General features: G+C 37.1%; 1 protein-coding gene across 2 annotated transcripts in view; it reads right to left on the bottom strand.

The window, feature by feature from the left end:
* LOC131680838 (transcription factor kayak) overlaps positions 1-8531 on the bottom strand; it is a 47441-nt gene extending 38910 nt beyond the window's left edge. Inside the window, exon 1 of one of the 2 annotated variants that reach the window (XM_058961552.1) lies at positions 7732-8531. In XM_058961552.1, the coding sequence (XP_058817535.1) occupies positions 7732-8010 (279 nt within the window). In that variant the 5' untranslated portion in view covers positions 8011-8531. The remainder of the gene's footprint in view (positions 1-7731) is intronic. The other variant, XM_058961558.1, reaches the window with a different exon arrangement.
* Positions 8532-18111: the final 9580 nt, after the last annotated feature.

Below are 18111 nucleotides of genomic sequence, written 5' to 3'. Positions count from 1 at the left end.
GCATCCAGCACTCCAAAATCAACTGTAAGCAACATCGGCAAGGAAGGCAATAACAATGACAACGAATATACACTGGTCAACAATAAGTGCAAGAAACAGGAAAAAACATCTGATCGCGAGCATCAAGCTTCGACCAGGACGTGAAAAACAAGAGGGAATTAAATGACCCCAAAAAGTTGCGCGCACGAGATGCAACATTTATACAATAATATTTAAGCATATCAAAGATCCACGGCTCCGTTAAGCTATCGCTATGATCCGTGTCAAATAAACGTTAATTCGTTTATAAAAAAATGTACGACACTCAGTTATAGTTTTTTATCAAATTTTAGAGCATCTCAATGAACTTTAAGGGTGACCTTCGTATGGAATTTAGGAAAATTTCTTTGCAAACCATTTCTATAAACAGCTGAGTGTTCGCGATGTTCACACATATTGTACCGTATTCGGTGTTGTTCTGCGTATTTGAACGTTTAGAAATATTAAAATAGTTTTATTATACTTTGTAACCAGCTAGGTGGTTCAGCTAGACTGAACTTAAGTTCAAGAAATCCTTGAAAGACCTTGAGTAAACTATTAAGAATCTTTGGGAAGTTCGCAAAGCTTTAGAATTTTCAAAGAATTTCTCAAAAATCCATGTGCTGTTTTTATAAAATTCTTGAAAAATGACTACGAACCTTAAGTACATTTCATGGAACTCGTTTAACTTCAACGAAGTATTTCGAGAAAAACTTACAAAATTAGAAAAGTCTGGTGAATATCAAAAGCCTCTGCAAGCTATAGACACGGCATGTCCCACAAGCTTCAGAGAAATCTTACTAACTGCAAGGTGATCTGTAAAATTTCGAGAAATTTTTCGAACATCAAATAGACTTTTAGACTTTTTCTAGCGCGATGATAAAACTATTTTTGATAGTCGAGCTTCAAACATAAGATTTGAGTGCTGAATCCCATACACTCTAAGAAAATACAATGTTTCCTACCTATGAAGAGGGAGGCTGGGGGCTTGTTTCGCTAAGGGTCGATTTCTTCGCCCTCGCTTAACTTTTAAACCAGGTTCACCAGTACGTTTACACCTGGCTTAAGCACTAAGCGAGGGTGAAGAAATCGGCCCTAAATCACGTTTTTTAAGCTTACGGAAGTCCTCTAAGGCATAACAGTTCAGCGATCATTACGAAAATCTAATATCAAATAATAAGTAAAAGCTCCTTTATTTAGATGGGAAATCGTATGAAGAAGCACTGTGCCAAATTTCAAAACGATTAGTTCAGTAGAGAGAAACAACTTTCGCCTCCGGTCATTCACGGAAAAAAAAATTCGTAAAAGGCGTACGTATTTTATGACATGTTTTCCAAAAAAAGTCACTAAATGTCCGTAAAAAACTTTAAAAAAGTTGTATAGGGGAGCATGGACCAATTCGGTACTCAGGATAACTCGGACCCCAACTGTTTCTCTGCCATTGAAATTCTACGAAAAGCGCATTTTTATGGGTGGTGTGTAGTGTTATAAGTAAAAAAAACTCTGCTAGTACCTATAACTAATCGCTAGCAATGGTAAATCGTGAACACGTTCGTGAATCCAAAAATGATATTCTAAGTTCTGTGAAACTGTGTACCCAAAATTATTAGGACCATGCGATACATTACACATTTCATGAACTATATCACGAACGTTAAAACGTATATTTTACTTTTGTGAACTATGTCACGAGCATAATTGATTAATCATGACCAATATATTACGAATCATGTACCAGCTCATGAGACATGAATGGTTCGATAAATATTATTCTGAGTTTCGTTTGTTTATGCGGCTCTTTCAAATGCTGAATGGTTAACATGAAAAATGAACGAAACCTAGATAAAAAAGCTCTTACTTGGAAATACTTTGCTGGGACCAGACCCCCCCCCCCCGAAAATTTTTAAGTTTTCGAGAAATTTTAAAATAGCTTCTTTTATAACTTCGTGATAAACTCAAAGTTATTCCAAAAGAGATTCGACCACCAAAACTGATTTTAATTAAATGAGGGGTATTACATTTTACGTATTGTACAATGACCATTTCAAAATGGAAATTTCGGACCCCTCCGAATTTTTTTTTTTGATTCGTTCCTGGAACCATTGAATAGGAATTTTTTTCCGTTTAGAACTTAAGGATATAAAACAAAAAGTGTAGTTTTTGAGTTAGAGGTATTTTAGGACAAACAAGTCATAATAACTCTGTAGCGGCTGAGATTTGATGATATGTGTAGATTTTTCCCCCAACTAAGATACTCTATCACCCTTCGAGATATTCTCAGCCATCAATCAAACACCCCGTATAATGTAACGCAACATTAATTCATGTTGAAGTAACGATTAACTATAAAAAATTACTAATCTATTCATCAATAGTTTCAATATGCTGGAAGGTTTAATGTGTATGATGGAGCAATCTATGCACTTGGCCTCATCATCATGGAGGACAAAAACGTGCTATTTATGGGAAAGAATTCTACCGTTCGCTATAATAACGATCATTCAAACTCATACAAAGTCAATACAATCATGGAGGTAGGTAGGTAGGTACCATGAGGGCACAGAGAATGCCTTGTTTCTATGACCGGCCGTACGGGGGCATGATAAAAGAGAACACTGCGGGCAAGCAGAAGACTGTGAAAATACATTTCCAATGCACAGGAATGTGCATTATCGGCTCAATGAAGTGTGCCCGTCGTCGTCGCCGGTCGCTCGTCAGTGCTGCGGGTGCTGCAATCAGCCTGCGGCACTGCGCACAGTTGATTCTCGCATGGGTAATGAATTCCCTTTTTTCTCCAACGAGAGCGCGACAGTGAAACGGTGCACTGTAATGTGGAATTTTCTTATTTGATCCGATACAATGTACAGGGTGTAATGAGTACAGGTACAATACAGATTATATTTAATATGTCCATGCGATAATGAATGCAATCAGGACTAATACATATTCTCATTGAGAGGACAGCCAGTTGATAAAATGCAACTATTGCAAAAATTGAATACGAATCATTGATGGAGATAATAATTATTTGCACAGTGTAATTTGTGGTCTTTAGAACTATGTAACAAAGTGTTTTAATTTCCAGAAGGCCGTTTTTGTCTATTTCAAGATAATCTAGCCTTCGTCAAGTAGTTGCTATATAGGGACCACTAGAGAACGAATGGAACGAGAATAAACGTTGAACGGTTTTCACACTGGCTCTGATGAAAAATAAATGGACACATAATTCGACGCATAACCCAGTAGCGCATGGCTGAGAAGTCGTAATGCGGATTTTAGAAAAGAATTGCAATAATATACCTCCATATATACCATAACCAATTCCATTTATTACATATATTTACTAGGTTATGTATTTTACAATTTTAATATTGATATTGGTAATATTTTTTTTTCAAATGGTCGGTGTTAGGTCAGAACGGACTAAATGACAATGCATTGATTTCAAGAAAAACGCGTTTAAATTTTAAATCGCAGCATCCTTTACATTGTAATAGGAAATTTTTTTTTACTATAATTCTTGTTTATTGTTTCATATTTCAACTCTGGTAAAAGTGGAATGTAGATGAAGAAATTCTTTATCCAGTGCTATCATTAACTCATTTTTTGATGTTTTGCGACTTGGTCCGGTCTGACTTAACACCGACCAAATGATCGGTAATTGAAAATGTTCCAATATATCTTCATTTAATGATAGAAATCATTATCAGGAAAGTAATTTGATTGATCGCCACAAATGTTTCTGAATGAGTAAATCAAAGCTCGCTAATTCTCCTTAGAGAATCAAATTGGGGTTAGCCCCCGAATTTATGCATAAATTACTTGTTAAGGAAAACAATAAAATAAAAAAATGAAAGCGCCCCAAATCCACGCGAGATCTTTCGCGTTTCTCGAACCAAAATAATGTTGTCTATACATCTTCAATAATTCTAATGGTTTTAGAATTGAAAATGCTTTAATCGACTAAATGGGCTAGTGACGATTAATAAATCACGTAAATTGCCCAAAATTGACTCTCCCATCCCCTCATGTAGCAAATCTTCATAAATTTCTCCATCACCCTCCCCAATACCGTAACAAAACCTTTAAATACATTTTTTTCAGTAAAAATACGTTACGCAACATTCTAGCTTACTGCCCCTCCCCCGTATGTCACAACTTGTCACAATTTGTCGTGCCCCCCCGCCCCCCCCCCCCCCAAACGCGTTACGTAATTTATGAGTAGTCTCTTGTTTGTGTGTTTTTATAGTACAACATTGAAAAATTCGTAAATCTGAAAAAATGGGCAAAACAAATACAATTTTCACAAACGAGCGCAAGACTTTTCCTAACACCGATCTCATCTCCACACTGATAAGCGTCATGCAAACTTCATTGCTTGATATAAATGGAATATTCCTGACCGAATTCCTTCATTGACATGCGATGCCTGCTCTGATGGAAGAATGAATAAAGTTATTGCTGATACTGGTAGTATATCGCGGCGATGATTGCACAAAACAGCGGGATGCTGAATTGTTCCGTCTTCCATTTGACGTGGGCAACGTTCATCGATGCGTACTGGAAGGAAGATGTCGAATTGTCGATTTATACCGAGCGTATGAACCGTACCCGCAAGGTTCCATTCGTTTTATAGGATACTCGACCAGAAACACAAGACCTAATTACCAACAAACCCTCCTTATTAGGACGAATACATAATGGAAATGGAAAAGAATTAAAGTGAAAAAATCCTTCTATTAAGTTGATTTACCATTGTGCTTGTTAATGATCAATTATGTGCCTTTAACAGTGAATACAAACATTAAAAGCAAATATTTCATAAATCGTTAAAAGTGATAAACTACAACCCTGTCACTACGCAAAAGCCACTCTAGAATGGATGAGGAATGAGTTTCGTTTAATGTACAAAAGGCGTGCCTCCCATCTACATCGCAAAGTTGATAAAAGAGGTTGCCGCGTTTCAAACGTGCTCATTTGACATGAGCTGCGATAGGAGAAAGTTCGTCGATGTGTGCTGGAAGGATTTTGCCGTTCGTAGATCTAAGCGATGGTTACGCAACAGATAATGAGGTACCACATTTTTGGTTTATACCGTACGTGTCATTTGGGCCGGAAAGGTTCCATCCATTTTATAGGATTCTCGACCCGAATCACAGCCCGATTATTATTTTCAGTTTTCTCCTCAAAAGTTTTGCAATCGCATAGAAAATTGAATGATTACGTTATTCAGTTTCTCAAATACCATGTTGTAAAAGTACTGCCATCTAGATGTAAGACAGACGCGTCTAATTTATTTTGATTATTTTTATTCGCCTTCGAGGTGGCTACAAATATTACCGACCAAGTAAACTGACGAAACAAATTGGATGGGTTTTGCTCGACGATTAAACCTTTGCACGCGTTTTCGAACCAATTTCCGACCTCAAATTCTTCAATGCTCCTGCTCGCGGCACGGTACCTGGCTGATTCAAATTTGCTTGTGAAAAAAGAATATGATTTGGCAAGGGATCTTTTCCCGTGGCAAGAAAAAGCACCGGTTTCGTGACAGAATAACAATATGAATTCAGAATTAAACAGAGTGCCTCAACAAACGGATTAAGTCCCATAATTATTCAGTCATGTTCTGGCGATGAATGATTTTTTCGGTTATTTTCGTTAAATAAAATAACATTTTTTACATACCTATAAAAAAATTTCGATTGAAAGAAAGAATATGCAAATACGCGCATTTGAAAGTGCTTTGTTTCTCAATGATTTAGAGTTTTGCTGTTGTAATGAAAACTAATGTGTTTCTGTCACGGCTGCATATTTCCTGTCAGATCATCAGTTTATCGGTAAATTCGTCCGCTGAAACAAATTTATATTCATTTGGAAACATTCAGCGACCTCTAACAACCCTGTTTGAAATATAGTTTGACACACGACACATTTCATAATCTATAAGAACGCATCTTTTTTTATTGCAGAGGTTTTAACCTTAGGGTCATTCGCCTCTTTTCGGGTTAGAGAAATCTCTTTTGGAAAAATCTCTAACCCTATGTACGGGGTTGGTAATCGAACCCAGGTGAGCTGCGTACAAGGCAATCGATTTACCAACTCGCTATGCCTGTCCCATAGAATGCATTTGTTTGATTCGGTCAGCACCTGATCATACAGCATTTGAGCCAGCGTTTCGGGCGTAATGTTTTCCTTTACGATCCGGTTGGAAAACCTTCACATATTTCGAACTGTACTCCGTAGAGAACATAGTTTGTTAGTTGAAATCACGCCTAAAAGTCCTGGATTTGTTATGAAAAGCTTGATGAATTTCTGATGCAGTGTCTGGCCACTGTACCGCCTTGATTATAACCTTTCCTTAAAATGTTTCGATACGGCACAGACGATGATTTTTAGCTATTTTCAATTCTTTTGCTATTCTCTTACCCGTCCATGACGTGTTTTCATTACTTTTAGAATTAGTTCGCTCCTTTTTCAATCGCGAAGCAATTCGAGAAAACAAAGTTTTGTTAAAAAAATTGCACAGAATTTCAAGATAAACACTTTGTGAATAAATTGCTGTCAGAAGCTTTTAGAACCAATCACTAAGATCACTGTACCGGTCAAAAAACAGAGCTTAATTGTTGAATCCTAATGATAAGAAAGCCCAGAACATTGGATACGCAAGCACAGATCATGTTTCAACATTTTTAAATTCACTTTGCTATATTTCTCCTTAGTTGAGAAAAATTTAGGTAAAACTACTTATTCTCAATTAAGGAGAAAGTTTTTGTTTGAACGTGAAAAGCACAAAACCTGTAACTAAATTAGTTATGGAATTTGCGTTTTGACTTGGTCTCATCAGAATCCGACACTGACTTAGTTACAGGACCCCACACAGCAAGCAACAAATGACGGTGCAAAATGGAAATGTAAGACTGAAATGTACAGCCATAAGATTTGATTTTTAGGTGCCACATTTTGACGACACTACCAGAGAGATTTCGTACTGTAGACGTTTTAGACTACTATTTCAGACATTTCAATACTAAATATGCCTTAAAACTATTAATCAACCTAATCCACTTGCATGTTTTAGCCTACCAATAATCAAATGAACATTTGGAGACTTTTTATTAGATCCTGCCTACAAATGGGATCTTTGTTTTGGTGACTCTTCGGATCAATATTGCGCCATATTAATACTTGTACACATTCTAGTACATATCGTAAGATGAAGGTTTTGACTAGTTTTTATGCAAAGAGTTGAGAAACGAACGAAAAAACGACCATGCCATATTATTTGATCGAAAGGGTTAACAGACTCGTTTTTAGCTTACTTTTCTTAATCTGACATAATTTCAGCGCAGGGTGAGGTTAATAAGAAAGCTTACGAGCCATTGTAAAGAATTGACTTTGAATTCACGAAAGAATAGAAGAGACTCTCATTTACAGATAAGACCTAATGACAAGCCTAATTTTTTTCGCTTGATTTCAACATTTACACTAACCGGGACATCATTTACGAAGTTTGATGGAGGAATTCCGCGTCTCGTAGACATGTATAGGCAATTGTTACCTGATACACTCATGAATGATCATGTACACCCAAGACTTACTATATTAGAAGTGAATTTAAAAGTGTGTTGCGTACAAACTGCTGACACGTGAACAATAATATAGAACTAGCATTATTTCTACTCACAACACGCCACGAAATTCATACAGACTTACCAAACTTACCGGTCGAGTGATGATAACGCTGCTAGCTTGATGTGCCGGCTGGGGAACTCCTAGGGTGTTTAAGGCACTATCGAACGGCAGCTTCCCTAGCCCCGCGGTTAGCCGATGTTGGCTGTTGCTATTACTGCCGCCACTGCTGATGACGTTCGTGATACTTGAATCCTCAACTGTTGCGCTTGTATTGCTACCGATAGAACCGCTGCTGGCCGACGAGACAGAATTATCGTCTGCCGTTGCCTTCGGAACGACACTGGATAAGTCCAACTTCATTGCTGTGTGTGGTTTGTGTTCCTGTTTTTTCTCCCCCAAAATATCTGTTGGCAAGGGTTGATTAGGCTTTCACTTCTTTTGCTTTGTTATGTGTGCGTATGTATCTACACAATTGATGTGCTCGATACTTTGTAGGTATCCCAAATTCTTCTGGGCGTTTTACTGATAGGATTTGCAAACGAAAGATAAGACAGATATTATAAAGTAAACACTAGATTTGTTACACTGGAAAAGCACCACGTCCAAACAGTTCCTGCTGTGACGCAACCTGGTTGCCTGTGTTTGTGCACTCCCTTTTACTATTTGTATGGGCAATATTCGGGATCCTATAAGAGAAAACTGTGATCCGTAATTCACGTAGAATTTGCACACCTCACTAGCTGAAAACAAACGTGTAAGTTTAACAATAGTCGATGGGAACCAGAGGGCAGCGTTTTTCCCTAGAATTGCACCACAATATTCAACTTCAATATTTCCTCCACGACGATCGGTTTCCCTCGCTAGAAACGGTCGCACCACCAAAAGCGGTTACCAAATACAAATAGAAGCTATGAGTCATCGGTTTTCACGTTTCCATGTGCAGGCGTATACGATTCTCTTTCAATGAAGAAATAACATTCACGAAAACACGAACACATTCATACATTTCTGACACTTGACACATACGGAAGCATAAGCTATAGTATTTTTCATTCCAGAAATTTGACGTTTAAATAAAGAGCCTGGTTCCTGTGAATGAAGAGTGTATCTACATATCATTTTCGTTGAAAGAGAGCACATACCATGGCTGAGGTTATGATGAAATAGTTGTGAAAATTTAATTCACATGAGCCGTACTGGAGAACAACATTCCAGAAGCACGCTGAACCCGCTTTGAAATCAAGCAGTAATGACGTCAATGGCAAGTTTCTAATGGCTAACACGTGATGCGCGTGTATGTGCATTTCACATCGCTATTCATATGTTTGTATGGCACGAAGTGGTTTAAGAAACGTGTTTTTCTTTATATTTTGCACAATCATCTTTATCAAACGGACACGCATTCTTGGAAATCGAAGTGACTACATCGTTCGAAAACAACACCGTTGATCTGAAACAAAAAAAATGTGGTAATGAACGCACAGTAGGTAAATGCAGTGCAAATTGGTTTTATTTTGGTACAAATTGAAACAGAATTGCAGAAAACATCGTGCACTGGTTTTACTGGTTTTACTATTTGTAATGCATTCACTCAATTCAGGACTTCAATGCGACAACGTCGAACTTTTAAAAATTATTTCAATATTCCTTAAAATTAATGACTTCTTCTATATCAGTAAGCAGTATTGTCCGTGACGATTATTTTTTGTCGAAGCAAAATTCGGAGCGCTGTTCAGCGCGCAATTCCTCGCAATGTGCTTTTCTTATGGGATCATTGACACGTTCGGAAAATGTACAAACATTTTGCGTCAATATTTGGTTGTAAATAAAACATACGAAATTTGAATCTTGCGAAGAACCATTTGTGTTCAATTTAATAAACAACGATAACTTGCCAATTACCGCATTTAAAATTTTGGTAAAAGACATTTTTCGTCGTTAGCGTAGAATTTATTACGAAAGGCGCGTTTCCAATGAAGCGTATACAAAAAAGAAAGCAAAATTGTGTGTTTCATTGGAAACGCGTTTTTCAAGCATATTGGTGCAAGTAATTGAACAGACGTGTTTGTTATAAATCCTAAGAAACTGCGAAATATGTGTATTTTTTACTTTTGATATTTTGTAATTGTTTGTTGAATTTATTGATTATTTAATTGACCAAAAATGCTACTTTCAAGAGGTTATGTCTCAGCATTTTTTAAATCGATTTTTTTATTGGCCTAAAGCAGTGATTCTCAAGCTGGGGTCCGCGAACCCCTAAGGGGGCCGCAAAATCGTTGAGGGTCTGCGAAGAAAAATATATTTTCCGAGACAATACTGAAATTTCAAGTCTTGTTTGAAAATAACATATTGACAGCATACAAACCGATGTTTATCTGTGTGGGTCGCAGCAACCGAGGGTCTGCCCCAAAGGGAAAAAGAGCGTGTCCGGATAAGAATATGAAGAGTGGCAGATTTGACAAACGCAAAACAGATACAAGATAATCTGCATAAGGTGTATGCATGTGTGTACAATAATATTTTTGGTGGCAAACGCTTTGAGAGGCTGAAAGCACTAGTTTCTATATTCAAAACATTGTTTTAATTAATTTCGTTTTTATTAACCTCTTTATTGGGAAGTGAATCAGTATCTACGCAATGTCGATCTTGCCAATCGTAAAACCAAAACTCTCGCTTTACGTATGTCTATACCTTATCTGGTACCATCTTGGGATTTCACGTCATTTGCAGTTTGACAAGACCAAAATTTGACAAGACCATAATTTGATGTTGGAACGGTCTATCCCTGAGAATGATCATAGGAAGGGCAATCCCTCGGCAGCAACCCAGGGTGGTTTCTAAGATGTCCGTGATACGAAAAAGGTTGAGAACCGCTGACCTAAAGCATGCTTTAGATTGTTCGCAATGCTGAATTGTAAATTTTTTTAAAAATAACAAGCCGTCGGATAATTTTGGATCTATCAAAATTCATCTAGAACACGGTGTTCCCAATACGATGATCTCACTTCCGGTGAAAATTTCAACGTGTCGACATGTTGGTTTTCACCGAGTGCTAGATAATTCGATTTTTTCACGTTGATTGGGCGAATTACTCGTGCTGTGGTGGACCAATTTTGTGGCGCTGCGAGTTTATCGTCGGTTAGTCGCAAAAAGTAAAGTCTATTGGACTATAAACGAAAATTAACTGGCAATATAGCTTTATATGCTGTGACATTTTGGGCTTTGTTTCACAATCAAGTCAAACAGAAGCGAAGAAGAAGAATGCGATGATTTGGCCACCTGTTCTAAATCTTGTTGATTCGATTTTGTTATTGTTTATCACTCATGTGATACCTTTTGTTTTTTCTGCTGCCAGTAGTCACATATACTAATAAAAATATTGACATAAGTCGACATATCAGCGAGCATACAAATTAGGGGTCGTGCATAAATGACGTAGCCTTTTTTGACATTTTTAAACCGCTCCCTCCCCCCTCGTAGCATTTTGTCACAAAATTCTAACCTCCCCCTTGTAAATGACGTAGCATTTAAGCCACTTTTCGCGTAAAGGACACGAAACATATAGAGTTCTATGCAAATGATTTCACTCACACTACTTGGGGGTTTGTTTTCCTCCAGCTGTCATATAAAACTGTCAGCCAATTTTAACATTTGAATTAGCTCTCGTAAAGTATTTATAATGGTGTTGAAATGCTCTATGTTGCTGTAAACCTTATTCGGGGGACGTACAATTCCGGTTGGTCCTATTCTATCATGAAAATAATCCGACCGAAAAGTTATTTTCGATTTGTTTTCCTCCATCTATGGCAGGAAAACAAACCGTTGAACACACTAATACAGTTACACATTGTCAAGTACTCTATACAGAGTTAAAAATAATCGAAGCTCTTTTTTGACGGCTGAAAATGAACCTGATGTGACTCACGGTGAATAGAAAAAATATTCATTCAAATATCCATGTTATTCATTCAGTTGAATATCGTACAATATATTCATTTCTCTAATTATCTAGGAAAATGTTTTCAAATGCCGGTAAAGCATATGAAACAACAATCATCATCGCTTACATTGCGCCAGGGCCTACTTTGATGCATTTGATTCGTTGCTGCATGGTCGCTTCGTGCAATAATCGGAGACGAATGAAAATCTGAATGGATGAATGGGCGGCTTGTTCGTTTGACATTTTCAGCTGCGTCACTGAATATTGAAAGTGAATGCGGCTGAATATGATCAATTTTCATTCAATGAATTTGAATATTTTTAACTCTGACTCTATATCTAGTTATTGGAGGCATGAGAGCCAAACGCCTGCAAATATGCTATTTATCTTTTCCCATTAAATTCCAACTTTTCTAAGTTAGGTCTTGTGCCCTTATGCGCAAATTGGTTAATTCATTTTTTTCCTTTGGGAAAAGATAAATTGCATATTTGCAGGCGTTTGGTTCTCATACCTAAAGAAAGTTCGTTTCCCTATACTCGTGCTTGGCTAACCGAGGTATCAGTCGGTACCAGCCAGTTGCTTTGGGCGTTCACGCATGTTGTGTGAACTGTTTGGATTTAGTGTCTGACTATCGCCAATTTGGTGCTAGTTTTGATACATCGTCTAACTAATAGCAAGTTGGTGTTAGTTACTGACGAGTGGAACACGAAACATTATATTCCAACTTTTGTAAAAAAAAACTATTTTTTCTCCAGGCGCGAAGGGCTCTCGTCGAAGAACTTGTCTCTGCGGGCGATAACAAATTCCTGTTTACCACACCTCGAACGAAGGTGTGGTTTTGGAATTATGTACTTTTGCATTTTTTTCAACATCCTGATCAGAAAAAAAATTATATGTCATTTGATTCGATAGTCGCTGAATAAACCCTGCGAGGGATGTACGTCAAGTTGGTCGGCATTTCCGAATCGGTCCACGCCTCTACAACTGTTGTGAGTAGACCAGTTATACAGCAAAGATCTATCAGCGAGCTAGCAACGGCAAAAAAGGAAAAAAACGAACGAATAACACAAAGTCGGAGAGAATCAGGATATCGCTGTCTAGAGAGTTTTCACCACCGCTCGATCTCTCCATCGGGAGGCTGAGAGCTAAACGGATCTCAAAAACGGTATCGCATTAGTATCGCGAGAAATTCTGCTGTTGTGGAACTCTCAGCTACACCTAGCAGATAAATAGAAAATGAGTAGCGTCAAGAAGGATAAGATACCCTGCGAAGGTGACTGTAAAGAGATGGAAATCATTGCCGTCTGTTCCTCTGGATCTGTTCACTTCTCGCCAGGTGACGACATGTGCAGCAGACCTGAGCAGGTCAGTTATCTCCTGAAAGTTGGACAGCAAGCAAGAAACAGAAGCAATGGAAAACATGAACGATTAACACGAATTTTGGATTATGTATTTTACAAGTCTAAAGAGGTTCACTTGAAAAGTTTTTTTATAGAATCATAAAATAAGTGTGTCGTTGAATATTTGGTACCAATTTTTTTTTATTTGTGCACCGCTTAAGTTTCTTTCCTTCTAGCTGTTCTTTTATCAAGTTATAATAACCAAAATGTGAAAAATCATGTAACGGTAGATCGAATGCAAATTTTATTCGAATTTCTGCTCAAATTGAATATCAAATCAATGGAAATTATTGTAATTCAATTTTCTTTATTATATTCAATTTTCTTTATTTTATAGCGAAAGTATAACATGACCGTTCTGATAGAGCATTTTTCATAACAATGTCGTTGGGAAGCATTCGCTGCTAACTATAAACGTAGTTTCCGAAATATCTTCGATCACATTCCAATATATTGTTGACGCTGACCAGATTGGAGAAAGAGTCAACTTCAGTTTTATGCCAATTATTAAAAAACATCCATCGAAGAGCAGTTACTTTTGGAACAGGTCCATGTACAGTCGTGATTTGCTGGTTGGGCCATACCCTGTGTCCAACTAACGAATTTTATTCGCTGACAGGCGTCAAAAACTCTGTTAGTAGTGTATATGCTTCTGTTCACATCTCTAATTATTATCAGTTTTATTTTCAAAGTGAATTTTTAAACGTAAACCTAATGCAAAGATTTCAATAAGGACAAACTTTGATATTTTTCATACATTTCTCTCCCTAGTATCATCTGTTGAATTATAATCCTACTAGTGGGTTTTTTTCTCTATGGTTCAGCAAAGATTCGCTCCATTGGCCATCTACATATCAAGTTAGCGAATCGAGCGTTTATGTATATGCGATGCGGTGAGCAAAAATCTAACTAGTGCAGGCTCAAAATGGTGTCGACTGTTTTTCGCTGAATTTCGGTATCTTTCTAATTGAAACCTTTGCATAAAGTTACTTCCTCTAACGGTCCAAAACCGGTCGGTTGCCTCATACCTCTCATCTGCACTGCAGTTCCATTTCACATATAGGGTAACAGTTCCCTAAATTCACTTAACACCTCTTTTTATCCCACCCATTAGGTAGACCAGTGTCTACTATCTCTATTCAACGCATTAGCTTAAATGGTAGGATGAATAAGGGTGCGTTGTACTCGACTTTTCACTTCGCTCAAACCCGAGTATTTTACATTTTTCAGGCCATATTTTTCATTTCATTATTTCTTAGGAACGAAGCAAAATGTTGAAACCTATTTAAGTGCAATCCCGCTACAGTTGGCCGAGTTATAAACGACATAGTTTGACATCCTGGCAAATGAGACCCAGTCAAAAAAACGCGAACGAACATGGTCAGGCGCAGGGTTGCTACTATTTTTCTAAGAAAATCTGGCAGTTCAACTAAAAATGTCTGGCAAAATCTGTCACTTGACATCGAAATTTGGCATACATTTTGGTCTTCATAGAAGTGTATTAATCGAATATGATCCAGATTTCCAAAATTTGTGTATAAAAACTTCTATTATTTAAAAATCTGATAGAATAAGAGATTTGACTTATTGTTGGAAGCTTAGAAAAACTCTGGCTGTTCCAGATAAATCTGGCATAATGGTAACCCCGCTGGGGTGTAGCATTCAGAATATCTGGAAAAATCTGGCATAATTTTAAAATACTGGCAATATGTCTGGCATGAACGTATGTCTGTTCAGTTGAAAAAATGTAGAAGATTCCAGATTAATCGGGAACATAGGCAACGCTGGTCAGGCGATTTAAACGATTTAAACATTTTGACGTTTAACTCAACCCGCCTAAGCTAATTGCCTCTAGGAACAAATGCAATTTGTGAATGCGATTTAAAGGCAATTTCAATACATAGACAAATTTTCTGGCGGTTTAAATGGACTTGGTAGTTTTTTGTGTTTTTCAAACATGGCGGTTCATGTTTGGCTTAAGCTTAACATTGTTTTTTTTAAACAATTGGCGTGTTCTCGCTTGTATTTTGTTTATCTAGTGCACTTCATTTAGCCAACGAATGTGGGAAATTGTGGAATCGTGTGTAAGTATAGTAAAACAAGATCTCTGATCTAAAGTCCTAATGAAAGTCAGATTTTGGTAAGTTTTGGTGTGCAATGCCAATTTCACCATTGATTCTTCCTATAGTTTGGTAGTGATTACCTAGTATACCAATAGGTTAATGTGAGTAGATAATGAATCCGAAAAAAAGTATTATTTGTAATTTTCATATTAGGCAATTAAGGGTGATTGCATGGCGCGTTCCCTGGGCGATTTAAGGGCGGGTAGAGCGGCAAAAAAATGACGGCGGCGAATAGCCCAAATATTGCATATGAAATAGCCCTCTAATTGCCTGCAATTTGCTAGCAAATTGACGGACAATTAGTGCATCCCCAGTCAAACTTGCCCTTTTGACTGGGGATGAATAAGAGCTCGTTTACGCTACACACGGTCAGTTATCAGTATTTGTGCCATCGTGCACCTATTTCATACACTAAACGGTAAGTCGATCCATTCGACGTGCATTCAGGATTACATTTAAAAACGTGTTTTATGCCGATTTTATTTTATTCCTTTATGAGATATTTTGAATATACATGATACTAGACGATAAACTTTATTCAGCATTTTGATGTTCCATATACCGCTCACGATGTCATCAGCTATCTCCAAATAAAGTCGTGGGGTGGTGGAAATTGAGTTGGGCCTTGCCTCTTATCCATTTTCTTCGCATATTGTCCAATTGCGTCCCGTTTTACAAGAATAGTTTCATAGTTGTCCTGTCATAATTAATGTTTGAATAAATATATGCATGACAACAGGGGATTCTCGACACCGAGGCTTTCATGATGCTGAAAATCTTCATCTTAGCTATTAAATCAAAAAAACTATTTGTCGGTTTGATTATCAAAATGAATTTAACACGAGATTTCGACATTTACATGCTTTTTAGTTGGACAATGGTCCAATTAGCGGAGGTCCAACTAAAAAGCAGTCCAGTTAAAAAGTGATCAACCAGCGAATCACGACTGTACAGATTTCGTTCTTAGGTCTGATCTAATAACAAAATCACAGTACGTTTGACAATTTTTGTTGTTATGCTAATAGCCCTTTAACGCCAACAATTGATTTTATATCCCATGCTGTAGTAGATAAATGGTATATCTAAGAAGGGTTTAATTTTCGCAAGCTTGCAACTAATGTAATAATCGAACTATGAATTTGTTTGATTTAACACTAAGATGGAAATTGCTACCAGTCTCTCTCTCTCTCTCTCTCTCTCAGTTCTACAGGTTTCTCAACAATGCCTGCAGCTAAGTTTCTTGATTCCCCTCGTCAAAATTACCGTAAAATTCGCGCCAGTTGGTAGTGCATTGGTATAAACCGCGAACAATGCCAGGAACGCACAAATAAGAATTGAAGAAAGCTTCATTTCGAAAAGCGTATGAAAACTGTTTTGGTGCCGACAAAAATCACGCCTGAGTTTTATATCAGCCCGTATTAGAGCTACGGCTTGTATTGTTTGTATATTTCGCGAAAATTCGTCACGCGACATCAAAGGGAATTTTTCAGGTTAAAGTAACGCCAAGCAATCGTTTGTTCCATTACCCCTCCGGTCCGGAATCCAAAGCGGGTATCTGATAACAAACACGGTGCTTCAAAAAATGGAATGAACTTTTCAAATGATCTAGGATAGGTTGTAGGTCTGGTCAAATACAACACCAAACTACGTTTGAACAGTTTAATATACTCTCATAAATTTGATTTATAGCATGGAAACCATTTTCCGGGAACCATCGGCACCGAAAAAAAATTAGCTATGTCGTTATTTTTCAGCCAATTTACGATAAAATAGTTATGGAATTTGCGTTTCGACTTTATCTCATCAGAAACCGACACTAACTTAGTGACAGCTTTCCACAAAGCGAAAACTATTTCGTCGCTGTTGTGCTATCTTCTGACAAGCGCCATTTAGCACATTTCGAGAAAAACGATTTTTAAAGTTTGAGATTGTATATATCTTGAAACTTTTAAATGGTGGAAACAATTCAAAGAAGACAATTGATGCTTTCATCTATTCTGTAATAATATCTCAAATATTACGAAGATCGGTTGACTATGTTGCGAGTTTTTACTAAAAATGTAAACAAAAGTCGCACTCACACGTTTCATAGGACAGAATTTGTATGGCGTGTCATAATCGAGCATGGAAAATTTTCCATAGAAAAAAGCATTAATTATTAACATTTATTCATATCTTTGGCTTCATTTGGTCTATAAACAATCAGTGAGATGCATTTTAAAGGTAATGAGTCAGGGAATCTAGAAAAAAAATAGTTATTTTTGGTTACAGTGTTGCAAAATATGCTATATTTCCAGTTTAAAACTTTAACTGCATTTTTTCTCACAATTCGTGTATTTGTACTTTGAAAATTATTATGTAATTGCGTTTCTCAGATAGTTTTACACATAAAAACATTATACATCAACATAACTTGAGCCAATCCCCAGACACAGTCATTTGAAGCAAAAAATTAAAAATTTCTCAGCGCGTTTCTCGCTATATCTCAGTAACCAAGCAGAATTTCAAAATTCTAAAAACGTCACTTTGGAGAGATTTTTTAGATTTAGATTTAGAACTCAGTTTACCCCAAAATGGCGTTTGTCATAAGATAGCACAACAGCGACGATTTGTGTTTCTGAGCAAAGCCCTAGTCCTCAGCCGGGGACAAACATTTGTTTGACAAAAAAAAAACATCTCAGAAAATTGCTCAAAACTTTTCATTTCAAACTGAATCAATATATTATCTATTGTTTCGCTGATCTCCCGTTTGCCTGAAAGTTGCAAGTTTTGCTCTTCTTTCCCTATCACCATCTACTCCTTCTCTCCCCTATCTTTGATACAGCTGCTGCTACACTGATGTGGAAATAAGCCCCCCTCTGAATATCTTGACCAAGCATAAGACTTCGTTAAAAAAAATCAAATTTGTGTTCTGTATTCTTAGTTTTAAGATAGCTGTAATTTTTACTCGTTATTGAAACTATTGTCCTCCATCTTGTAAATAGAATTGTATCCCTAG

Source organism: Topomyia yanbarensis, chromosome 1, assembly GCF_030247195.1.
Source record: "Topomyia yanbarensis strain Yona2022 chromosome 1, ASM3024719v1, whole genome shotgun sequence".
Taxonomy (NCBI): domain Eukaryota; kingdom Metazoa; phylum Arthropoda; class Insecta; order Diptera; family Culicidae; genus Topomyia; species Topomyia yanbarensis.
Note: the sequence above shows the minus strand (reverse complement) of the source record. Positions and strands in the feature narration are given on the sequence as shown.